The sequence below is a fragment of the Dermacentor variabilis genome, chromosome 1 (assembly GCF_050947875.1).
Source record: "Dermacentor variabilis isolate Ectoservices chromosome 1, ASM5094787v1, whole genome shotgun sequence".
Lineage (NCBI taxonomy): Eukaryota > Metazoa > Arthropoda > Arachnida > Ixodida > Ixodidae > Dermacentor > Dermacentor variabilis.
The window spans coordinates 47,329,803-47,355,639 of NC_134568.1; the positions used below are offsets into that span (position 1 = coordinate 47,329,803).

Consider the following 25,837-nt stretch of genomic DNA (forward strand, 5'->3'; position numbering starts at 1 on the left):
TTACTCAGCCAAACACGCAAAGTCCGCACAAAGCTGGGGGTAGGAGCCCAAGAAAACTTCGCTTTAAAATGCGAGCAGATGTTTCACTTAACTGGTCCCTTTGCTCGCTACAGCGAAAGCTGGACGGCCACCCCCGTTTGAAAACCAACCGAACTCGCCGCCTAAAAGGCAAAGGAGCACGGGAAGAACCAACGTTGCAAGCACAGGAAAAAACAAAACTACCTACGTTTCTACGCATACCGTTATTTAGTGGACAGAACGTCGCTGAACCGAATGCTCGCAAGTGGAATCTCATAGCAAAACTGGATTAACAGCAAGCTGCACTTCTCCACTTAAGAATACTCCCATCAGGTGGGTAACCGACGTCCGAAATACATGCGTGCCCGTACCTACCGAAGCGAGCATTCCACCAAGCGGCTAGGAGAGCAAGGGTAGCCAAATCAGGTAGTGCGATTGCTACAAGGGCAAACCAAAATTAACGTCAGACAACGCGGCTTTTATATCTGCGCTTACTCTTGTTTCTGGCGTCGAAGATAAGTGTTCCTGTGGGAATATGCAACAGGTCGCTTTGGTTGCGAACTTCGCCATCTGGCCGATTACACGACAGCGAAGTTCGGGTTGCACCACGGAGCCTATCGTCTCTCCCCAGACTCCTCGACGCGGATGCTTGGGAGAGGGCGACAGGCGCCGCACATTAAACTTCGCAGTCGGGAGATAGTGTGGATACGATATAAGTGGCTTTCGCATGACCAAGGTGCTTGAACGGGCGAGTTCTCGAAAACAGCATGCACACGATAGCAACGTCCTTGGGAAATTATCCACGCAGCCGAGTGCTACACACAACCGCTCGCTTCGTATGTACGTAATTCGCACCACGCGCGCCATCTAACTACATATGGGTATTTAGGCATGCAGGTTATGGCTTTACCTATCCCATCAATATACTTACGGAACGTGCAACCCACGCAGGAACATGGACAAAGAAGTCAACGAGCCGGTTGTGCGCGAAGATGCAAGGACTGCAGTCACTGCATGCCCTACGCGGAGGTTCAAAGGCAAAGAAAAGCCAGAATCTGCACCAGCCGACAGTGAGCACGGTTCCAAAGGAACGGGTAATGAAACCTGTACTCCGAAGTGAGAACATGTGAACGTACTGTGATAAGACTCCGTCGCTCAACACCACAATGGCCTTGTTTTCTGATAGAAGTAATTCACACAACACTGTTTATTTTTTGAAACTGTATTTTCAGTGTGATGGCTTTTCAAACTGTACTTTCAGTGTAATGAGTCTTGAAATAAAATGACAATGAACAGGACACACTTCTACACTTTGAACATATACAACTTCTGAGGTGAAAACTCGTAAAAAACTTCAGATGAGATGACTTGACAGCCTTGTCCAATGCTTCCTTGAAAGCGGCGGTGCTCAGCGGCCTTCAACTGAAAGTAAGAAATTTTCAATTGAAAACTGCCACACAGCTGGACAAATACAAGCTATGAAAAAAGACCTACTGTAAGAGGAAATGTCAATTTCATCAGGCAGCTCAGAGATGTTCACATCAAACCGGTCTTGCACTTCATTCAAGGTTTTTGCATCCTGCTCATCTGACACAAATGTCACCGCCAACCCCTTGGTGCCAAAACGTCCAGCTCGAGCCACCTAAATGATAAAAATTTTTTTTACAGCTGTCACTTGGCAAGTGTGCGGCCAAAAGGCTCCAGAGAGGGTACATACCCTGTGGAGGTAGGTGTCCGAGTCTTCAGGCATATCATAGTTGAACACAATGTTAACTCTCTCAATGTCCATTCCCCGTCCAAACAAGTTTGTGGCAACAAGAATGCGCTTCTGGAAGTCCTTGAACTGCTGGTAGCGCGACAACCTGCACAAATACATTTTTTTCAGCCCATCAGCACTATAGAACTGATTGCATTTGGAAGTGCCACTGTATACAAAAAAAAAGCACAAAAAATGCCCAACAGCAAAGTGGAATACAAACCTCTCCTCCTGGGTCATGGCCCGATGGATGGCAATGGCAGGGAAGTTCTGTTCTACCAACAGCTGAGCCAGAGCCATGCAGCGCTGCACCGTTTTCACAAAGATAACCACCTGGTTGAACTCAAGCAGGTCTAGCAGCTCGAACAGCTTGCGGTTCTTTTCATTGTCCTTCAGCTTCACATAGTACTGCTGCAGACCATGCAGTGTCAGCTTGGCCTCATCATCCACGTACACCTCCATTGGCTGCATTGTAAAAAAAAAGCTTTAGTAAAAGCTCTAGTCTTAGCGCCAGCTGCCTCTCGTGCACGAAAAGGCCCCAATAGCTTGAACAGAGGAAATAAGCATCTGCGCACGAGTAAACTAACTTCAAAATTTGCAGGTCTCAATACTAGCCACATCCACACTGATGAACGATCCCTCTACAACTTTGAAAAAAGACGCACAGTTATGCTAATTGACATGCACTATTTTGCACATACGCTGCTTGCTTGATTGAAACTAAGCCTTTGCAGCACAACAAAAACTTAAAATCGCGGCCTAACTGCTAACTACGCTATCAACTACGACCGAAGTACAACTAGGAAGAGCAATATTTAACTAGCGTAAGAAATTATGCGTGCAATATTTTAGTTCCCCCAAAGGTAAACCAGCACCAACAAAAGAAAAAAAAAGCTCAATATCAAAAGCTGCCCATTCTTATATAGTTTAGCGCCCTCCTGGGGTACCATCCACCCAGAACACGAGTCCTCCGGTGAAGTCCGGGTGTGCAGTCACGCCACAGCCAGCCACCAGCGCAGCTCCAGAGCACGGAGATGGCAGCAGCCAGGAGGCCTCAGACACACAAGCTTTCCGCCGTTGAGATGCTACGATGTCTTCAGTGATCAAATGTCCTGACGCACAGCACTCAGCAGGGCACACGCGTGGCAGCCGCCAGAAAGTCCACATGTGCACGACGACACTATGCCAGCTAAGCTCTCACACTAACCTCGCACACTTCTTGGACAAATTTGTGTTGAGCGAAATGAAAGATTTTGGGGGGTGTGGGGACCTACCCTATGACGAAGATCCAAGGACGGACACTAGCTATCCTGAGCAGCAGCACCCGTAGAAGACAGGCAGTGCTTGGAGAGTTGAACGGCAACAGGGGGCATGGGGACATGATGGTTCCATTACGACGACGCATGCGACCTGGCTCGAGCGACGAATGCAATGCTTGCCACCTCTTCAATTGGAACTGCACAACCTGGTAACCTGGCTCATTTGTTTCCCGACGTAGAGATGGTAGATTCTAGCAAGATGGTTTGCAGCACTTGAGCATTCCCTCAGTATTATCGAAAACTGTCTAATCCTGAACACGCCTGGCCTTTCGCATAACCTTTCTAATCACCGCAATTTAAGACTTGCTTCCCTTCACGATCTAACTGTGCAAGACGATGACAGCCCACTTTGCAGGAGGACCACCTTGCAGCTGAAGACTCAGCAGTGTGTTGGTAGAAGGATGGGGAGGAATTGTGTGTGGAGGGGGTAATTACGTCTTGCATAAACTTGAGGCAAACAGGTCTGATATCCTTGCTCAGCGTCGCGCTGAACATCATGACCTGCTTCTCATGAGGAGTGCTGCGAAAGATCTCCTGGACATCCCGACGCATGTCTGAAATGGACAGAGGCGGAGCATTAGCATACATGCAAAGATAAAAATGGTAATACACACATTAAACAGTACAGCAGTTAGCAGCAGACAAACCACAGAAAGTTTGCTTGCTAAGATCTCTTATGCATAGCAGCCATTCCCCCTTGTTCCAAATTCGCAAGTAGTGTACATGGTCCAACTTCACTGACACAACACCACAGCCTGCGCAGATATATATTTTTTTTTAGTTTGCCCTGAACACACTTTTTGCAAAATATGCACTTAATCGACAATGATTTACCTTTAGATGAGAGCAATGGCTGACAAGAACAGTTTTCAGATCAGACTTTTTAAGTGACTTTGCTGATGCAGGTCCCACCTGCATCAGGAGCTTGTCTGAATATGTTTGCCCAGAGTAAGTACCTATCTGGTGTCCTGTTAAGTTGCACCTCAAACGTTTTTGTACATGGCATCATGGTTTGTTCAAATATGTACAAAAGCTTGTTGAGAGTCTGCAAGTTGTAAAACTTGACATATATAAAACCATAAAGCAAGCCCAAATTCGTAAACTTCACGGACAATTCAGTAGTGTCTGCAGGTGTGCACAAATACATGGAATCAAGCCTAAAAAGGGGCGATGAGAGCTCGCAAGCTGGAGAAACAGTAGACATGGAAATATTCAGAATGCATTATTGCACATATGGCAACGCTAGCACAAAGCACAAGATATGGGCAATTATGTTTTCAAAAGAAAATGATGGTCAGGTGAAGAGGATGCTGTACTTGGCTTGGATGCACAAACTAAAGATATTCCTGTGCAATTATCCGACAGCTTGTCAGCCTTACTATAAACAATGGAATAGCCATGCTTTTTACTTATTCATATGCTGTCCAAGTAAATTTCCCGACATCTAGAAAACATGCTGCCGTTCGCAGCCCTTGTCCCACAGCCAGCCTTTCAAAACAAGGCCACTCCTGCCAGCACATTACTATAGCAACTCAGCATCTTAAGCGAGAACTTGTGTGCTGAACAAGCAAAGTAAGAGCTTTCAACCACTGTACTCTCCGGATCTCTCTGACTTTTGGCTCTTCCCTACTCTGAATATGGGCCTCAAGGGGACACTTTTTGCAACCGTGGAGGACACCAAAGCGAATGTCACGGCTAAGCTCCGACAGATTCCGAAAGAAGCATTCTACCGCTGTTTCCAACAATGGCAGGAGCGATGGAGCAAGTGTGTGTGTGTGTGCGCGCGCTCAAGGGTCCTACTTCGAAGGTGATTGATTAGGTAAGCGTTGCCATAGGTTGTAACATTAACTTGCTGAACCACCATTTCGAGAACATTTTGGCTGCCCCTCGTAGTTCTGATGCACTGCTTCAAGAATTGCTCAGCTCGTACGCTGCTTGTTGCAACACATCAGTGGGTGCAACGGCTGCATGTGCTGCAGTTGATGTGATAATGTAGTCATAACTGACAACCAATGCAGTCTTCAAAACCATTTAGGGTGGAAAGGATGTGAATGCCAATAAAGGCAACAGTGATAAAGATCCTGTAAAAGAACCAATAATTTTGACGGCAAGGGAAGTGATACTAGCAGCATTTAGCAATCTGCAGCTTTGGCTCACGTGAAAAATTAAAAGTGGGGTTTTACGTGCCAAAACCACAATATGATTATGAGGCACGCCGTAGTGGACGACTCCGGAAATTTGGACCACCTGAGATTCTCTAACGTGCACCTAAATCTAAGTACATTGGTGTTTTCGCATTTCGCCCCCGTCGAAATACGGCCACCGTGGCCGGCATTCAATCCCGCAACCTCGTGCTTAGCAGCCCTACACCACTTGCTTTACGTAGCTTTCAGACGAAGTGTTCACAAAAAAATTTGAGACTGATTTCACTCTTGAAATTTACGGTTTTCTTTTGTTGAATGTGCTTAACCTGCTCTATTGTAAGAGGTAGGGTGAGTGACCACTACGAAGTGACCTGTATAACAAATGAATTTGGAGGTCCGAAACACATCGTTATAAAGGCTTTTTTGGCTGTAGGGGGCAGCAGCACGAATAAAAATGTACATAATTGACCACCAGCTGGTGTGTTATTTTAGACATCAGTTCAAGGCTTCAGTGAGTAGCCATAATACCCCTGACACATGGGCAAAAGTGAAGTCCTTTGCAGTAAACTCCTTGTTACTCTGAAGGACCCTTTGCAGAAAGGAGTTGCGTAAATGGCACACGGCACCACACTAACTTCTTTATGTGGTTCCTCAGATGAACACTGCAATAAATAAAATGAATAGCGCTGCTTGTTAGAGCAACGAGAAAACATTTTTAAAAAGCTGCGTTTGTAGATTAGATATAGTGATTGTAGAACCTAAAAACATTTTCTTTTTCTTCGTTGATGGCTTCTAATGAGCATATTAGTTTATTTTTCTTAATGTTTTTTGCGTTCTTAGTAGCAATTCAAATTGGCCCAGCAACTATGGAGAGTGTTTCACAGTGCATGCTGTTCATTATGGTGCTGCCATGGTGTACTGGCCACGTTTCTGCCTTCCTTTTCAATGTTTGTGTTGCGATAAGAGCGACGATGCAAGCGTTTGAGAGTATACCTACAGTAAATGTTCTGTTCGACAAATGGCATTATTGCTAAAAATTAAAGCATTCTCACAAAGTAAAAAAAAAAAAAAAATGCTTATGGGACGCCGTAATTTTGTGACAGGTTTCCTTCTATCGGCGAGTTGTGCACGCTGTGTGCGAGAGTAACACCATTTCCGATTGAAAAGTAGATGCGCAATCTACTTTACAGCAAAGGAACTTTGCCATAAGGAAGATACTGCTTTATCGTGCATCACTGTGCTGGAACGCCTTTCCAGTAGATGTCCCTTTACCTAAAGGACTTTAGAGTGCCCATGTGCCAGGCGTATAAGCCTGCCTTTTGCAAGACCCACACCATGTGAAAAATCCAAATAACAGTGCGGGCATTACACGAGTAAATACAGTATCATTTCCTTTACAAGTTACAATAGATGGCCAGATGGCAGAGCTTTCTTTGAAGCAAACTATCTTGCATGCTACCAATACAGTAAAATAGGTGAGTTGCAATACAATAGAACTTGGGGGGCATGACACGGTCACCCAACATTTTGCAGTTTTTCACAAGGAATTGTAGTAGAGGGTCTATTATAAAAGGGTAAAAACTTGTTGGTAAAAGCACATTTCTGTCCAAAATACCAGCAAGGACTCTCTTGCTCTACACCCCCCCCCCCCCTCGGCACCCACCGCTATATTATCGAGCCATGTGTGACGTCACCTGCTACATGCAACCGAGCCATCGTCCACTACAAAATCAGCTACCGCACCAATTGAGGGCGGAGTATAGCTGCCGTTTGTTGCCATATTCGCTCCAGATATTGCGTGACATGTCTTCTACAATGCAAACTTCGCGAAGCAAGCGCCGAATCTGAGCAGTACAAGCAGTAATGGCGCCACGCATTTTGACTTAGACCTCATCGCCACCAGCTCAGTGACGAAACATGGCCTTGGAGATATGCGCGTGCCAGCCACGGGCAAAGCCGGCATGTACATATCTTGGAGGCCACGGACAAAAACAGCCCAGTGGCGCCAACATAAGATGGCGCCACTGGGGCTGCACGAAATGCTGCTGTTGCCTTTCCGCACTATTTCACGCATGCAGTACTGCTTAGCCAGTCGTTAACAGAAGACGAAGTCTGGTGCTACTTCGCAAAGTAGCAAACTGTTACGTGCGTAGATTGTTTGCTGGCATGCATTTCTCTTGGATCTAAACTGAACAAAACAACGATTTGTTAAGCTGCCGCGCATTCCCACCAGTTCTTTTTTTTTCCTGTGTAGTTGCGTGCGGCATATGTAAACAAATGTTCGCACAGATGTGTCCGCGACGCAAGCATTTTGCACAATGTACGCTTTGGCTGAACCATTACTTGAACTTGTTTTATTGCACCCGATATTGGTTGAGAAAAATTAAAACAGCAAGGTTAAAGTTTGGCCGGGACAGTGCCTTACAGATGGGTCGGTGAACGAACACGGTCGGCATCACATCTGGCCGCAGCCTCACGGGTATTCCAAACTCGGCAATCAGGCGCAAATCATTGTAGCTGTCTAGAGTTACGTGCTCCCATAACAAAACAAAAGCGTCAGATGAGTGCCAGTCTTCTTTGCGGACATTCACCTCCCAAGCCTTACTCTAGATGGGCTCCTTGGGGAACCTGCAGTACGATACGGAGCACTCCTTGCTACGTTCGCTCTGGCATCCAACAGCGCTACATAGGCACCGCAATAGCATTGTTTCAGCTGCTGCAAGTTGAACAATTCTAATGGCAAGCAGAACAAAGCAAAAGCTTCCTTCTGCATGCGCGTACAGTTGAAACATGGCTTCTTCACCGGAATGTGCATGCTCGCACAGCAAGCGTGCAGCCTATGACGTCACAGCTCGCGAGCGTGCCACTGTTGCTCGACTGCTATGCTGTTCGAGTGCAATATAAAAATTCAGTTACAAATTATGTGCTGGCTCAAATGCGCTAAAATTTTGGCAACGTGTTCTTGGAACGTACAAGAATTATCTTTACCATACAAATTATGATTAAAAATTGGGTGTCATGCCCCATTTAATATATTTGCAAGGAACCATGGAATAATGTAGCGCAACAATGAGGAAGGCAGCAAATCGCCTCAGCAACGTTATAAACAGCTCTTAATGACTGCCAGTACACTTATTAGATGTCTCGACATTCCTACCGCGAATGGACATGACGTGAGTGTGCATGCATAACAACACGTACAATGTTCCACGACAAGTCTACCATTTCCACTTCACTGCATAATACTGCGATATTGTGGCAAAGCTGACGCAAGACCACCTGCAGTTATGCAACGCATATGACCTTTGCCAACTTCGAAATTAATGTAGCCCTGCGCCCAGCAGATTTTGTCCAGTGTGCATGGTTCCTGGTAGATTTTAACCAATGCCCACTTCTTTGGGTGCTTCGTGAACTGCTCTGTGCAAGTTTCTCCCAATACGCCTGTACGCTGCTGGACTTGTGCAACTTCACTAGCCTGCTGCAAAGTGCCGGCACTTGATGCAGCGCATACATCCATCTTCGTAGCAACGTGCAAGAGCAAATCTCCCTCTATACTGAAACAACATAAGCTGCGGGGACCTTACAGAATGGCAATGTATCAAACAGGAACATAATACATGTGCGTCAATGGAATTTAGGTCGGGTTCTGCTGTATATTATGCAGTAGTACTGTGACTACAATGCAGACGCCCTTGGAGTGGGTGTAGCTGCCTGGTTATTTTTGTTTGTAATAGGATGACAAGCTCTGTATTGTAGGAAGGCAGCAATTAGGCAGGATATGCATCCTCGCAGCACACACACATACCAGATGCAACCAGCTGCTATGCTAGCAGCAAACGGGCGAAATCACGGCCACAGCCAGAGACAAACAAAGATTGTTGCGATTGCAAGCAAGTTCAAGAGATGCAAGTGCCAGTAGACCAATGGCATATTACCAGTGCTGAATCATTTACAGTACCTAAAAAGCCGACTGCCAGACTCCGCAATTTGTCTAAATTAGGCTTGAAAGAAAATGTTATTGACCTTATGGCACTATGACATCACTTGCACTCATTATGACAATGGCAACTTGAATGCCTCATATGATCAAGAGCCTGTACGAGTCCTCAATACCTTTGTTCGACTTGATCAGTGGCCGCAATTTCATTCCTCCAAGGCCGGACGCACAGACGTGGTGTGCATACTGACCAGACAATCCTGTGAACACTGCTAGCAGTAACCTGTTATAACCGTTGAACTCAGTAATTTACAATCATTCACCATACAATACTGCTACAATTTTTGCTGATGCAGAGACAAGGCAAAATCCCTCCTATCCTTAATAACTAGGTGCATAGAAAAACTAAATATATAAATCTCCATATATGTAAAGAAACACTATCCATGTATGGCACCCTTTTGAATGCATGCACCCATCAATACTGAGCCTTTCTGCAGATGAGCCATTTTTCAGTATTGCACCTCACACTTGTGAAACTGCATAAGAAGAGTAAACTGAACATCCACATACACCACACTTACGTATGTCAACAAGCCTTAGTATCAAAGCAACCTTTGTTGTCAAGGAGGAAAACAAGGCCTTCAGGCCACTGTCATAAGAGAAGGCAATTAGTAAACCAGAAATGAACTGAATACAAATGAAAACTGCATACAAGGAAGTTTTAACAAGCTTGACAGTCAGCAATTTTTTGCATTAGTAGTGCTTCGAAATGATGGCACCTATGCATAGGTAAGCTGCCGAGGACATGAAAACATGTGCATAGCAAATTGAATATGAAAACATTCATAAGCAGTCATATCTTAGCCATCATAACATTTCTGCCAACATGACTAAACTTAATAAAGAAAGCCACAATAGCAAACTTGAACAAGCAACACGTTTTTGGATTAGAGCTACTTTTTCAGCAACTTTGCTGTTGCAATTTTTCTTGCTTCAGGAACTGTTTGCTCAAAGCAGATAACCCACGGGTGTTCTTTCAAAATTGGAAAAAAAAAAAGAAGAAAGACTCAAGGGTGCGGTCAGAAACCAGCGAGCAAAACTCGGAAACAGAATTTATGTTTCGTAAAACACTGAATTGGTAAATTAGCAAAGGGCTGAATTCGTTAACGTTATGGAAAATCCAGGTTAGTTGTATACGCTTAAGCAGTGAACATAAAAGCTGCACCAGTCAGGAGTAATCCTCAACAAGTAGATTACAATGTTGCAACATCTGCACATGCAGGCTTCTCACAGTCAACAATAAAGAAGTTCTCAATTGTGTTCATAAAGCAACTTCTGATCTCATAATATAATTGACACTTTTTTTCATAACCACATATAATACATTAACACAAAATCATGCTGCTGCTTTGCAAGGGATGTACGTAGACAAAATCCAATAGAGTTGCATGTACCAAGGCACCCTTGGCTTTGGAACATCAAGACACCACAGAAATAGAAGGCTGGATTGATTCTGATGACAAGGAATTTTCAACAAACAATAACTTATAGAAGCAATCTTGCAGGACAAAAATTGTTACCGATACCAATTACCAATAGTTCACTTGCAGGAGATTGCATCTGCAGCCCACTTAATTGAACCACACAAGAGCCAGCAGCTTCAGCAATTCCATGCATTCTCTCAACAGCAAAACAGGTGCCCCTCTGGTGCCCAATCACAATCAGGCAAAAATCAATAACAGACCAGCAGCAAGTGTGGAATGTTGTGCCTGTCAAACAATCCAAGTGTGAAAATGACTTCCTCCGGCTCTGCTCTAACTACGAGGTAAAAGTTTACAAGCTAACCATGGCATGCGGTGACACCGAAAACTAGCACACCTGGGGAACTTAGCTCAATCAACACTAAGAAACTGTGCTGAGTAACCGAGTGACAATGCAGAGGCCATACACTGCCAATCGCTCATCAGCCCACAGTTCACTATAGGCAGACATGAGGGCCTTGATTTACCTGTTTACACCTACCTGCATGGCCAACACATTTAACATCACACACCAGCAAGTTGGCTGAACAGTTTCTCCATACCTTAAGCAAGTGCATAGCTGCCGCAACTGCAGACTTGGAAGTCATTTCACCGTGAATTCGAGCTAGGTCTGTTGCTACATTGTTAAAAAATCAGCATTCATTTTTAAAGCAAGGCCAATGCACCGACACAAGTTTCTTCTGATGGATGCGACGTTCAGTGCAGTCACCCAGAAAGCCATATGCTGCTTATTAGCATCGCTAATAAATACGCAATGAAGAAATTTTTCCCAAAATGTACAAGAAACGCACCCAGCTGCTCGAGCATCTTGTCACACTCATCCAGAACGAAGTGCTTGATGTGCTTCAGCTGCAGTTTACGGGAACGAACAAGGGCCAGGACTCTGCCAGGTGTGCCCACCACAACGTGCGGGCAGCTGCTCTTGAGCACCTTCTCATCATTGGTAATGTTCATGCCGCCAAAGAATACGCCAACACGCACTGATGGCAGATACTTGGAGAAACGCTCATACTCCTTGGATATCTGGAAGGCCAGCTCTCGGGTATGGCACATCACCAGCACAGACACCTGCAAAAGCCACATAATACCACATTAACAAGAGTATTAATGTCTTGCCTTAGTCGGAGTTCCAAATGCTTTAAGCTTTTATGAACAAGTACACAGAAATATGCATGCTTCAATCTTTAAAGGGACACTAAAGTGTTAAGCAGGATTTGTTGACAGTATTTCTGGAACACAGTAGTGAACTGATAAAACATGCTTATTTAGGTAAATTCGTGACACCTCTACTTGCATCAGACAGAATGCATAAGGACAACTGATACTTCAGACCCACTGAGTCTAAATAATCAACCAGCGACCCCACCAGAGAGGTCAGTCTTACATTAAGCAGCTGCTTAAGCCCAGGAAAGATTAAAAAAATATAAATAAATAAAAGTTCCCACATCACCTGCCTCTCATGTCATGACCTACGTATTTATTTCTAGAGAAAAATGAACTGCAAAAAGCTGTTCAAACGCACAAAAATTCCTTGAAATCTGTCGTACTGATCTACCAGCAATATACTTTGTATGCAAAATTAAAAAATGTGAAATAGCGCAAATGAGTCTCAAATAATGCAAAACTGTCTTGAAAGAATACTTCTATAAATACATTAATTTACTGCTGCTCTTTGGCATCCCTTTGAAGGAGTACTGACACGAAAATTTTCTAGTTTTTTCTGCTGCAATAAGTAGCTAATGACCCATAAATCACAGCACGAAATGTCATTGGTTTCAGAGCGCAACAGGTAATTATTTGGAGCCTGTAGCAACCAGTCAAGTTTTCAGTTTCAGAGAGCAACGAGATGGGCCAAAGAAGGAATGTAAACACAGCTGGGCACGTGACATGCGCACGCCACATGCGAGCTTCGTGTTGCTAGTTCGTTCATTACGCCTGCACATGCTTTGCAATGTCCTCGCCATCGTCATCATCCAGTGGCGACTATTTCCAGCAGGTGGGAGTCGCAGCCCTACTAGACATGGCCAACCATTGATTGGATCCATTACAAAGCAGCGACTCTGAAAGTACGGTTAGCAACAGCTATCAATATGCGTACGCACCACTACTAGTAGCACGAATCATTCATTGAGGGCACTTTTGGAATGAAGCATATCCCGGAGCAGTACACAAGGCGGGGTAAAAGTGTGCACAGCATCAGGCTTGGGGGTACGTAGTCTTGGTGGATATCATCGGATTGCTCTAAGCTCGGTGGGTTTTGTTTATACCAGGAACTTTTGAAACTAAACAAGAAAATCTGGCTGCTCTTCAATGGGGTCCATTCTAAGCATCCAGTGGCGCACATGAACTCTGACCACTCCTGCCACTTATCGACGCCGACGGTAGCAAACGAGCACGCCAGGTGAGCTGGCCATCGCTGGGAAACTGTATAGACCTGGCTCGCTGGCCGTCAAGATGCGAGGCCAACGACCCTTGCAATCCGTCCGCAGTTCGTAATAAAGCCCCTATATTCGTCAACACAATCAACATCTGCACATTTATGTTGCTCATAAGTGACAATACAATTAGTCTTCCCGACGCTGTTGGTAGAGATGAGAAAACATGTTAGCCAGGCGAGTCGCTTCGCTTAGATGATCGCTACAGCTGCTACGTTGACCGCTTGCAAGTCAAAATCACGGCAATGATTTACTATATCACGCAACATTTTATAACCTGCACACTTTCGAGGTCACTTTAAGAGTTATATTGTGTCGGAAACAAATTTTAGATTTTTGTGCCACTGTCGAAGGTGAAGAAGGTCAGTATCATGACCAGGGGAAAAATAAAAGGCACCAGGACAATCAGAGTGGTGAGAGACTTGCTCACCGGGCCCACCCCAACGGCAGCACAAACTCATGACATAGCGTTTTCTAAGTTGTTTACAATCCTTGCTTGATGTCGATGTCGCGAGGTGCTGTGTTTTGCAGTTGGCTGCGCGCACATACTTTAAAATTGATTTTAAATATGTTCTAAGCCGTATTCACCATTGATATTTTGCAGACGATGTGTGTGTGCCCACATAAATCTATCTCACATGTTAACTCTACTTCAAAATTTTATGCCAGTACTCCGTTAAAGTCAAACTGGCTTGTCAACTATGAAGTCAACCCAGTCGTTTAATGCCTTTAAAGACAAACTGCCGACCATTATGATTTGCTGCACAGCAAACCTCATCTGAAGTTTCGCCTCCTAGAAGTGAGAATGATTGCCAGTGTGGCACAAGTCACTCACTATCACCCACACCCACAAGACAGGCACGCAAGAGTGAACAACCATGGATGCACTACATCGTAAGGCTATTAGGTTTTCCTGGAGCTTCTACAATCTAATTGCTACTGGACACCCTGCTTTCAATGCAAACCACTATCTCCGTAGGCACATCTGGGCATGCAGAAACAGTTCATCGCATTTTTCATGGGAACGTTGCCCTTGAGTAGAACAAGTTAACATTTAGCCCGCACATTTTTAGTGCAGGTGTTTTCTACAACTTCAAAAGCATGTCACTCCAATAAACTAACAAGTCCTCGGCGGATGGATGAGTGATGCATCTGGGAACATGACAACCAAGAGAACTGCTTATTGCAGTGCAAGACCAATGCTTTATGCAACGCTCCGACAGCTGCTATACAAAATGAACTGCTTTTCCACCCCTTCCTGCTATGGAAAATTAACGTCGCCATACATTCTACATACCAGGGATGTTTATGATCCCTCGCCGTTTTCTCGTGGACACTAAGTGAATAAATATATTCGTGCAACTGGACAACCTATGGGGTTTCACGTCAAAAGCATGTAGCATTTACTTTAGTGAGCATCATCACCCTTTGTGAAAATTTGCTGTAGAGCTGCAGTGAAAAAAATATTCTAAAGAAGCTGGCAGGACTGTTCCACGAAACTGGTAAAACCATGAATATGGAAACAAAATTCTGCACGCGCAAGTAGCAAACACCACCTTGCATATTTATACACATGCGCATGCTCCGAGAAAAACTTTTCCGAGAAAATAAAGTGACAACAGCAAAGGGCTACGCTCCCGCAGTCCTCGCGCACGACTAATCGACCGTACCTGGCCTTCGACAGGGTCAAGCTGTTGCAGAGTAGCCAGGACGAACACGGCAGTCTTTCCCATGCCAGACTTGGCCTGACACAGGATGTCCATGCCGAGGATTGCCTGGGGTATGCACTCGTGTTGTACTGCAAACGAAGCCGTGCGAGCAGTCAGCAACATGACAACACAACTTCATGCGATCTCGAAACACCGCGCACCAAAAGTACTAAACTGCTTTGCAAGAGTGAAAGAGCACAGTCACCTTCGGATGGATGTTCGAAGCCGCAGTCCACAATGGCGCGCAAAAGTTCGGGCTTGAGAAGAAAATCCCTGAACCCCGAGCTGTGAATGGACACATAGCCTCCGGTAGGTTTCTTTACTTCGGGGATCGTTTCCCCCACGGTCTGCTCCTGATCTTCCTCGTCCTCGTAGTCCAACAAGTCGTTGTCAGCCATGGCGTTTCTTTGTGCGTGTGGTTCGTTCTGCGTAGACGGTGCAGTCAACACTAAGTTTCGCGACCACTTCAGTAGCACACCAAACAGCAAGGTGTGAGTTGATTCGTTTCTTTTATCCCTATTCTCCCGTAAGAGTGAAAAGAAGTTGTTACGGCCGCTTTGTACCGGCGTCTTTCTTTCTCGGGAAAGCCGCCGACACCGACGCCAAGCAAGCTTACAGCAGTTTACTAATGCCGCTACAAAGCTCACAACACTCTTACTTTCTTAAAATACATGTCTTAACCAAGCTACATTAGCAGTGCGACAGTGTTCTAAATGTATTCAATGCTTATTACCATCAACATTAAGAGGATTCATGCGATACTCACAACAAACTTAGTCAGATTTACAATAACCGCAAAATGGCGCAAACTTTCTAATGATTCGGCGGGCAGCGGTGGAAGGTGGGATTGCAATAACGCACCAAACTTAATATAAAATTAAAATTCTAAACGTTTGTAAGAAAAGTTTTAAAAATATTTTATATCTATTTATTTTAAACACATTTCGAGAAATCAGAATAAAGTACATTAATTAAATTATGCGGCGCTACATTTCGGCGCAGGCAGTGGTTTCGCAAGATGGCGCGAGGCAATGATGAGCCGAAAGAAGCTCCGAAAAATAATAGCGTGGACGACTTGGACCTAAGTGATATCGATCAGATTTGCGACGAGGGTTCGTAAGCGATTGGGACGCTTGAAACCTCCTTGCATTTTTGCGTAATGTGTGCTTCGTACGAGCCCCACCGTTGCTACGGGAATTGCATAAGAGTGGCGGACCAAAGAGATCCGCGCACCAAGAATCTTGGCGGTCGCTTGATTTTTATTAAAGCTTTTGCTTCTCTATTTTCAGAGTGTGATGCTCTCAACGAAGCGATGGATAGAATCAACGCATGCCTGGATGCTCTGGAGAGAAAGAACAACGCTTTAGTTCTTCAAATGCGCCAACTGCTCGAGGAATCGAAGCGAGCTGACAGCGGCCCGTCCGCGGGTGACGCTGCAGCGAACGAAGAAACAGAACAAGTTTAAAAAACAAAAGCAAGTCGGCAAGTTTCGCATTCTTGCGAAGTCACCTGCATTCTGTTTTGTTTCCTGTGATTATCCCATCAAGAACACCCTGCTAGTTCAATGTAGTCCTGGTCACTGTCGATCACATGACATGCTCCGCTGCGTCCCTGACCAAATAAATGTGTTCCTTTTCTCTTCCTCGCCAGTGCGGTAAATATTTGCGATGCGCCGTCAATTAGTAGCTGGTGCTGTGGCGTTTGCTCGAACTGGGACGTACAGTACAGAGTTGGGACTTGCGCACAATTCTTTGCTCAGTATTCAGGGCCACCGACTTGGCTTCAAAATCGAGAAATCATCCGTCATGTCTTGAGGTGCAGAACTCAAAATGAAGGGCACTATGCTCAAAACTTTCAAGTTCGCGCTTTCCTTTTTATTTTCGTCTATGCTTATATCGATGTAGTGTTACTTGACGCAACTGCTAGCGTTCACCATCCCCGCGAATTTCGAGCATGCATCGTTTGTTGGCAAAGATTAATAAACCTGAAATATATTAGTAAACACTAGGGGTGTTCGAATAATGAAATTTCTAAATCGAATACGAATTTGGAGAACAATTACCTTCGAATATTTCCTGATTTCTAATCAAAGTTTATAGTTTGCATAGAGTACGTTTGGTAGAAAAATAAGGCACATTTGCATTTTTAATACATGCAGGTAGTGCCGTTCGCAACTCAATGTCTAAAAGCTGAGGAGTTTGTAGATGAGAAACTTCTGTTTTCAGTTATCTGGCGTACCGTAATATTGACAGAAGTGAAACAATGAAACGGCACATAACCAGATGCACAGTATGGTGTTCGTGGAAGGAGAAAAGTGTGATACCACAGCACCTTTTAAAGGGATGCAAATATGTTGAGACTGGTTAAATAATAAATTGCTTTGCCTAAATCAAGACAAATTTATATATAGACTGCTTAAAGTGACGCATTGTTACTGAATTACAAAGTTCTTGAGCAGAAGTTATCTGCCCCTTGAGTTTGCTCAGGAAATGGTGCCTGTGCACAACTGCAGCTCTCTTGCAACAGAATGATTGGAACAGCCCCTGCTTGGCACCTGTCTCTCTCCCTTGAGGTTCCAATAAGTTGTCCCCCATTTTGAAGAAAATGATACTTCGGCAATGTTGAATAGTGAATTTTCAAATCGAATACAAATCTAATAGCAATGATTAGTGGGTTCATAATCAAATTTTTGAGTATTTGAGCACCCCTAATAAACAGAATGTTGTCACCTTGCTGGGGAATGATCTGTTGAAAGTATGATCTGCTTTCTTTTTGATCTCATGTTGTGAAGAAATGAAGTGATGTGAATACTAGGTAGTGGAAGTTGTGCAGTGCTTTGAAATAAACAGAAATGCGAGCAGCAAGGAACCCTTTTGGAGTGGTGCTGTGAACTACTCATAGCATGTGGGGTGAGGGGCGTATTGTTCCTAGTTAATCCTTGCATGCCGTTATTTTGTTCAACTTCATGAAGAAAGTGAGTTGCAATGGCAAAGCTGTTATATAGACAAGTTAATTCATAGAATGCCATGTTTACTCTCCTTTTATGCAAGCTGCCTTAGTTTTAGCACTTGAGCATGGGGTCCTTGAAAACACTAGGCAGCTAGTTTTGTACTGTGAATGCGAAAATGCATTACATCTGCTGGGCAGAACAGACATTTGCTTTTGTGCGATGAGTTCTTGTTCATATTCGAGTGTAATCTCAAGCAGTGGCCTTCTGTTGACATGAGTTACAAGGGCTTCCTATCCAATATAATAATTTTACATCATTGTGCCAAGTGCTTAAGTGTAGCTGTTCTCAAAAAAAAAAAAAAAAAAAACTGCATTTGCTGTTTGAGATCCCAAAATGCTGCACATTGGTGTGGACTGTGAGCGACACCATAGTTGGGGCTGCGACTTGTGATCATTTGAGATTATTTAAAGTGCTCCAAGGAATCGTTACACAATGTTACTTTGCCTCAATCTCGGACAATCTAGCCACCACAGCTGGGATGCGATTTTGTGACATCGTGCAGAATAGTGGAACTGGCAACGACAGAACACCATAGCTGCTGTCACGCCACCACAATGGGCGTCTCTAAACTTGACAAGGGCCGTGCAGTGGTTTAACGAAGTTTCAGAATATTTTTGTCGTAAAGGTACATTGGGTTATGAATCTACTCCTACATTAATGTTTTTAAAGTGCTTTGTATTATTTAAGTTACAAAAAGGAAAGGCTTACCTTCGAACCTTTCCATTCTTCCTATTGCCAGCGGAAGCCATAGCACTCCGAATATAACTTCGCATGCTGCACTTTGATATATATAGTATTTGTTTTTCTTTTTTACTCTGTGCATCATTAAAGAAAACACTTGCCTGTGACAGATAGCACATTCCTGCTACCTGGGCTGGATTACTTAAAGAGGACATTACTAACATTTAACTAGTCACTTTAGTGAACATATTGCAGTTTATGAATCTGAAATCGCTGGCATCAGATTCAAGATACTTATTCCCCGAAATATATGACAGTGCATTGGTGTACCAGTTAAATTTGTCCTGCACTCTGTAAAATGGTATTTTGTTAAAAAGAATTAAGTAACAACAGTGAATATTGATGCAAGCTTAAGGCCACTCATCTAGAACTGGTGCTAGTTTCAAATTTAGTTCCTAGTGGAAGTTTCACCTTGCATGCCATCCATCCATCCATCTTGAATCCATCAAATGCTGCATGTACTGTATAGTGATTAGATTAATGTTAATGAAACTTTGCTAATTAGTTGTCAAATCAAATTACGGGTTTAACGTCATAAGGCAATTCGGGGCAAAGATATAGTGGGGGCTATGAATTAATTTTGACTGCTTGCAATTTTTATTTATTGCAATTTCTCATGCAATTAGTAATGTCCACCTCTTCAGGTAATCCAGATCAAGGAGTAGAATTGTTCAATCTGCCACGGTTTCTTTCTTTAAATACTGAAAAGATTTTAAGAAATCAAGAGCCTTTTCGCTCTGTGAAGGTGGATGACCCGTGAAGCTGTTGAGCGCACGGCACAGAGGTGACGCAGAATTTCGAGCAAAGGTACGAACACATTTATTGTCTTGATCGGTGGTCATTGTGACTTCGATTTACCAAGCTATGCTGCTATATACAAGCCCGACTGCCACAACTTGAGTGGATCATGGTATGCGCGCAACGCAAATAATACGAGGGATTGGTAATTTGGCGTTCTACAATGGGATTATTCGAATCAACCCAACTCCATGGGGAAACAGGAACTTTGAGATTTCTTCGCAACATGCGTTGTGTTGAGATCGGTTTGCTCGAGGCCCACCCAGCAGTCAAAGGTCAGAAAACGGGCACTATATATGCTCCTCCACTCTGCTGTGCACAAAAGACGCTACAGCAGGTTTCATAGATTCTCTGAAATGGCGCATAGAACGCTGCAGAGATTGCCAACAAACACGTACGGATACAGCACAGTGTGGCAGTCATAGCTTCCGGGCAAAGGCTCACTGCAAGATCGCTCGAAAACCCACGACCGCTGCGCTGGCTAACCACAACTAGCGGTGCACCAAGCATGAGAAGTCGTACGCGGGTCTGAGGTTCCACATCGAACTCGCAGTGGGCCTGTCGCCTGTGCAGCATCTGCTGCAGCGAGGAAGCGCACACGGAGGTTCAGAGCTCCGGGGAGAGTGGCCCCGGCGTGGCTATCACGGGGAGGCTAATCAGAGCACACTTCTAAACTTTGATTCGCCCTCGACTCCGGGCGAGGAAACTAGACTAACTTGTTCTAGTCGGAGAGGCACGGTTTGTGCGTTAAAATAACTCCGGTGCATTAGCCATGTCTGCCATGTTGCATTGTGACCAGTGGTCATCATTGTGTACGCACACACATTTATTTATATGCATTTGCATGGACCACACTGTGGCGTACACACACACATATATATACATATATATATATATCTTGCCTGTGCATTACAAGAGGGATAATCCATTCCATTTTTTGCTTGCTTAGGGGTGTACAAGCCATTACTGATGATGAAAGTTTTTGCGGAAGCAAAACAAAAAAGCACGGAAGCCTAGCCATAAACAGCTTCGCTGTAAAATGCTTGTGTGCGCACGCGTGTGTGCATGTGGCACGAAAGGAAGACAACACATTCAAACATACTGCCTTTCTTTTATGCCATGAATCAGCTGATTCGAGAGCGTGTGTGAAAATTTATATATTGACAAAATTGAGGCCTTTTTCAACGGGAGATGTGTGTGTCAAAGTGGCGGATGCTGCGAGCTGCTCTGCTGTCACTCAGGTAATTGTCACCTGCTTGACCAATTCTTCACACAAACAATAAAGGTACGATATACTGGGAGAAAGTGGTGGGTTCCTGTATGCCTGGGACTATCCCAAGGCCATATATAAGAATTTGGAAGAGCTTGTCTTAGGTGAAGGAGAAATATGATTTTGCAAGTGAAATTATGGTCCTGATGGCCCTACTGTTGGCAGGCTTCACCCCCCGTAAAATGTGAGGCACTGGACAAGCTCAGTGCTATCGAGGAAAACTGCCAGGCTTTCTTTCATACGCGCGAGCCTCGGCATTTTACTGCGCCTGCTAGAGAGGGCAGCGCCGTTGCTGTACACGCCGAAAACATGTGAAAAGCGGTCAGTAAATCCTCCAGAAAAAAAATTGATCTGGGTGCGCGCCGCCAAAGGGAAAGCGACGCCCGCACATTTCCAGATGCGGCGGAACGGCGGAATTTCTAACCGAAGCCACCACAGGCTCCACGGCCGGACTGGCCGTGCCCATACCTGCCCACAGGAGGCGCTGACCTGTGCCAGAAGCGGGCTGACCATGGGCTGACTGCCGTCAGCGTTTTTTGGAACGGAACGGCTCTCCGCAAGATCATCGCAAAGACGGACAAGGCTTTCCGCCTCGTTCGCACAATCGCAAACCGACACCGAGGCATGAAGGAAAACAACCTCCTAAGGTTGATCAATGCCTTCGTGCTATGCCACTTCATGTACACGATTGCTATGCACAATTGGCTCAGAGTGAAGCGAGAAGGCTCAACGCTCTCATCCACAAAGTAGTCAAAAGGCCTCTCGGGCTACCTATCTGGACCCATAACGAGGATCTCCTCAAGCTGGGGGTACATAACATCGCCGAGGAGATTGCCGAAGCCCAAGAACGCGCGCAACACGCTCGTCTTACCACCACATCGGCAGGTGAACGCAACCTCAAAGAGCTGAGTTACCAGCCTGCGGGATTCCCGATGGTCAGTACCCCGATCCCTATAGGTGCATTCGAGACAAGTTCGATGTGGCCTCCGTGCCCCGAAACGTCCATCCCGTCCACAGCATGGGCAGACGCAAAGCCAGAGCAGCAATCCTCAAACAGATCAAGCAACAAGACAGCAAGCTTCGTCGACGCCGCGGTAGCGATGGGAAGACCTTTGCCGTCGTCGTGGTCGACTCCAGCGGCAAGATTTCCAATAGCGCCTCGATTCGCACTTCAGACACCGAAATCGCTGAACAAGCAGCCACCGCCCTGAGAGACGGTCGTGGGTCCGAGGATCTACAGCGATTCCAAAACGGCAGTTAGGGCTTTGTCAGAAGGGTTGCATCGCCGAGCAAGCTGCTTCTCTCGAGTCCGTATGCTCTCAGGCATCATTCGATTCGCTGGGTTCCCGTTCACGTAGTGTTGGTCGAGGGTGCTCCCCCGAACCTCAGTGAGTCTGCTCACGAGGCTGCGTGCGACCTCACCGACCGCGCTTCCTCTGTGAGGAGCGCTCACTCCCCTCCCCCCTACGGCCACAGGGTTGCTCCCGCTACTCACAACGAGGTTATGAAATTCTTCTACATGTCTAGAAGGGTCTTTCCACCCCTCACCCCAAGTTGAATAGGGCGCAAGCCGTTTCTCTTAGACAGACAGACCGGGATATATCCGTGTCTGGCCGTTCTACACAAAGTTTACTCCGACGTATATGACGACGACGCCTGGCCGTCCTGCGGGCAGACTTCCACTCTAGCACACATGCTTTGGGAGAGTGCAGATCGAGATACCGGAAGTTCAGCAAGGAGGAGTGGGACTCGCTTCTGCGTAGACAAGCAAATCCTGGCTGTCCGGCGTGCCCGCGACCGGGTCAGAGGCTAGACCTGCCGGTCCCGACGTGGGAATAGCCGGGTGCGCGACGAGTTCGAGTTGTCGCCGGATCTCCAATAAAGTTCTTTCACTCATTCGCTCACCACGTGATTAATTTCCCCAACTGCCCTGACGTGTGACGTCATCTGCGGCTGTCTTCATGTCCCAAACTGTGCTGTCATTTATTCCTGCTGTAAAACGTCAACGAGAAGTTTCAACAACTTCCTGTTGCGAGCAGTTCTGCACTGCTTGGGGCTGATTCGTTGTCCCAAGAGGGTCGAAAAGTGATTCTCTGTCTACGTACTTCTGTTATTTGAGCCACATCCCTGAGTATTTACCTGGCAGACAGAGATAGTTGTGTAATACGTAAGAACTATTATTCCGGACAGCAAAGCATGACTTGTCACATTCTCGGCGGCAGCGCGGTCACTTTTAATTGCTGATGACAGGGCGTCGTACGCTGCACATACGAGTGATTACAGCATGTTACAGCAAAAGCATCTAGCACACTTGGTTACCTAAAACTGAACCTACGTGAAACCCCTTCAGCCACTCGTGAAATAGCGTACAGAACCTTCGTTCGTCCTCAGCTCGAATTCGGTTCCGCCATCTGGTCGCCACATCAGGAATATTTAATAAATTCCCTCGAATCTGTTCAAAACTGTGCCGCACGTTTCATCGCGAAAGGTTACAGTAGGCATTCTAGCGTTACTGCTATAAAGAAATCACTACCATTCCCATCTCTTGAATCTAGAAGGACGATAGCTCTGCTCTGCTTACTGCACATAATCAGTCACAGTCAACGCGCAACTACATTACCCCTTTCCCGCCCGTTTCGCACATCTCGCCGCTTATATAACGCACACTGTTTCACACGTGTATTTGGCGACACAAATACATTTAACAAATCTGCAGTACCTCTGGCAGTAGCACCTTGGAATGATCTTCCAAGCCACATTGTTGAAATTAATAATCTGGAATCATGTAGAGAAACATTAACAAAAATGATTCCATAGTTATGCGCACACGTTGTTTCATTTGTACCATGTGACTTGCCTGTCGTCATTCTCGCTCCTTGCAAGCAGTTTGTAGGTATACATGCGTTTGCAGTTCTTTGCCAGGAGTTCGATGAGCCACGCGCGTTTCTAGTCGTCCAGAGTGTTGTTGTTCTTCGTTTGCTTGATGTACAAACGGTGTCTTTCTTTTCAATTTTTTTTTCAATTGTTTGATTTGTTGTTAGCTATGTTTTCCTGTGTTCGCTACATGTTGTTTCTCTTACCCCCCTCACGCAATACTCCAGTTGGAGCCTGTGAGGTATGTGTATAAATAAATAAGTAAATGAATAAATAAATTTATTTATGCTAAGACTGGGGCATCTGACGATACTTGCAAGGTTACACCAGTGTGAGTATCTATATAAAAAAAAGGAGAAAAGAAGCAAAACGAGATAGCCTCGAGTAATTGCTTCCCCCACCTCTCCATGGAAGATGTGCATTGTGAGGACTGAAGCGTTGCACTCTGCACACCCGTGTTCGATTGAACGGGGTGCAAGGCAAGTTGCCGCCACGGTGCAGTGCACCCTTGAACCTTGCAGTGAGTGGGTGCAGCCCGGCACACCTTAGGTCTCCTCGATTTGGCTGCACTTTCTGCACTAGTTCAGGGAGTGCAGCACTCGATTTGCCAGTGCAGCTAGCGCCACCTGCACTTCGGCACTCGATTTGACGTCGTGCTGCACGAGTTCATGTACACTTCGGCACTAGATTCTCCGCAAGTTCTTTTCTCGTGCACGTAGTGCAAGGCTTTTGATAGCAGACGACACATGCGCCTCCGTGGCCATGCGGGTGTTGGTAGAAGGCATCGACGGCGCCTGTTATTAACGCGATAGCGTTAAGGAGCTCGTGTCGCAGAAAAGCCGGTGTCGTCGTCTGCGGCGTTGGCCGTGAGCGATAAATCTAGGCAGGCACTTCATAAATAAGCAACTTCCAAGATAGGCTGGGTGGGAATCGAAACAGGGTCTCCGGAGTGTGAGACGGAGACGTTACCACTGAGCCACGAGTTCGATGCTTCAAAGCGGTACAAAAGCGCCTCTAGTGAACGCGGTGTGTCCTTAGAAACGAGCTGTTTCTAAGGCTCAGGCGTGCGTCGCTTGCTCAGGCGCACATTTCGTTGTCGCGCCGAACGCTGCGTTGCTCGACGCTCACCGCGTTCGATGCGGGGCGCGTAGTCGCTGCGCCGTAGCCCATTGTCTTACACCCCTGGCGGGTCGACGGGAACGCTGTCGCGTTCCACTCTTGAAGGCGAAGCTCAAGCGCCCTCCAATTTTTTAGTAACGCAGCACGGACGCCAGTTTTCTTCAGAATGTGTACGCAGCATCTTGTTAAGGGCGCTTTCCGGGTTCAGCTACTGCTAAGTGCACTGAAGGCCGGGATTTTCCCTCAGGTCACAGTCGTTTGTATTAATTTTCACGAGCTTACCGCTACCTCGACGTTAAAAGCCACATCGGTCAGTCGTTTGAAACGTTGTGCCATATATGATTCAGAAATGTGTGGAAATCGCGCTCGGTCATGCTTTCTGAATAATGATGCCGAAGTTGAACTAATTTCTAGGTACTAATACATAAATTCTTTCCACAGGACCAAAAAGGCCATTGCGCACACGTTTAAGCTCGCGGCACACACCAACAAAAGAAAAGCCACAGTCGCCCAGTCGCAGCAGACGAAGGCCTGTACGTTCTTGCACTTCTGTCCTCGATTTGACCGCTGCACTGAGAGCGCTAGTGTCGCGCTACACTTACACTTGAAGAACTGGCGCTGCACTGGCACGACACTTTTCTGAACTAGTGCAAAAAGTGCAGCCAAATCGAGGAGACCTCTTAACTGGCACCACCTGCACCTTTTCATTTGAGGTGTCATGCGCCTGTTCTGAATCAAACAGACTTCTACAGCGGCTTGATATGCTTTCTGTTCGCTGCTCCCCCTTCCACAAAATGCTCCTTGAATTTTAAATGTGCTGTCGGTTGGTACCACTCACTTTGATAGCATCCATGGGAGAATCTTCCACTTCGCGCTGCATCAGTTAGCTGAGGCGTCTGTAAGGTTGCACTGCTGCTGCTGCTGCTGCTGCTATTGCTGCTATTGCCCTCGGGATAGGTGGTGCACGCGGGAAATGGGCCAAGAATGGCGCGTCCAACGCTGTTCGACTACGCCGTGCGTGCTGCGATCTTCGTTGTCTTTCTTTTCGGCGGGACGTGCTGAATCGTCTACCGTATCGCTGATTTTAATACCTCTGACGGTCATTTACGCTTTTTATGCGAGCGAGGCTTTTATTTTCACGGTGAGCGGTGAGCTATTTTCAT

At 45.7% G+C, this 25,837-nt stretch overlaps 2 protein-coding genes and 1 long non-coding RNA gene across 6 annotated transcripts in view; 1 reads left to right on the forward strand and 2 right to left on the reverse strand.

Annotated features, from left to right (window-relative positions):
- The window catches only part of Sardh (Sarcosine dehydrogenase), a 187,903-nt gene extending 187,048 nt beyond the window's left edge, over positions 1-855 (reverse strand). The window contains exon 1 of one of the 2 annotated variants that reach the window (XM_075687072.1): positions 514-855. The gene's annotated coding sequence lies outside the window, so the exon portion shown is untranslated. The other variant, XM_075687073.1, reaches the window with a different exon arrangement.
- LOC142577153 (uncharacterized) lies at positions 1-1,316 on the forward strand. The gene is made up of 2 exons (XR_012827036.1): positions 1-351; positions 970-1,316. It is a non-coding gene; the product is annotated as an uncharacterized LOC142577153 (long non-coding RNA).
- On the reverse strand, positions 1,225-25,607 carry Hel25E (ATP-dependent RNA helicase 25E). Of its 3 annotated transcripts, none has more exons than XM_075687074.1 (9): positions 25,513-25,607; positions 15,068-15,287; positions 14,824-14,951; positions 11,510-11,786; positions 3,529-3,647; positions 1,998-2,239; positions 1,736-1,880; positions 1,513-1,660; positions 1,225-1,440 (listed from the first exon to the last, which is right to left on the reverse strand). In XM_075687074.1, the coding sequence occupies exons 1-9, from the start codon at positions 25,552-25,554 to the stop codon at positions 1,427-1,429; spliced, it is 1,335 nt and encodes a 444-aa protein (XP_075543189.1). In that variant the 5' UTR covers positions 25,555-25,607; the 3' UTR covers positions 1,225-1,426. The 3 variants fall into 3 exon arrangements, with proteins under 3 accessions (XP_075543189.1, XP_075543191.1, XP_075543190.1); XM_075687076.1 differs by lacking the exon at positions 25,513-25,607 and adding an exon at positions 15,629-15,708; XM_075687075.1 differs by lacking the exon at positions 25,513-25,607 and adding an exon at positions 15,596-15,619.
- Positions 25,608-25,837: the final 230 nt, after the last annotated feature.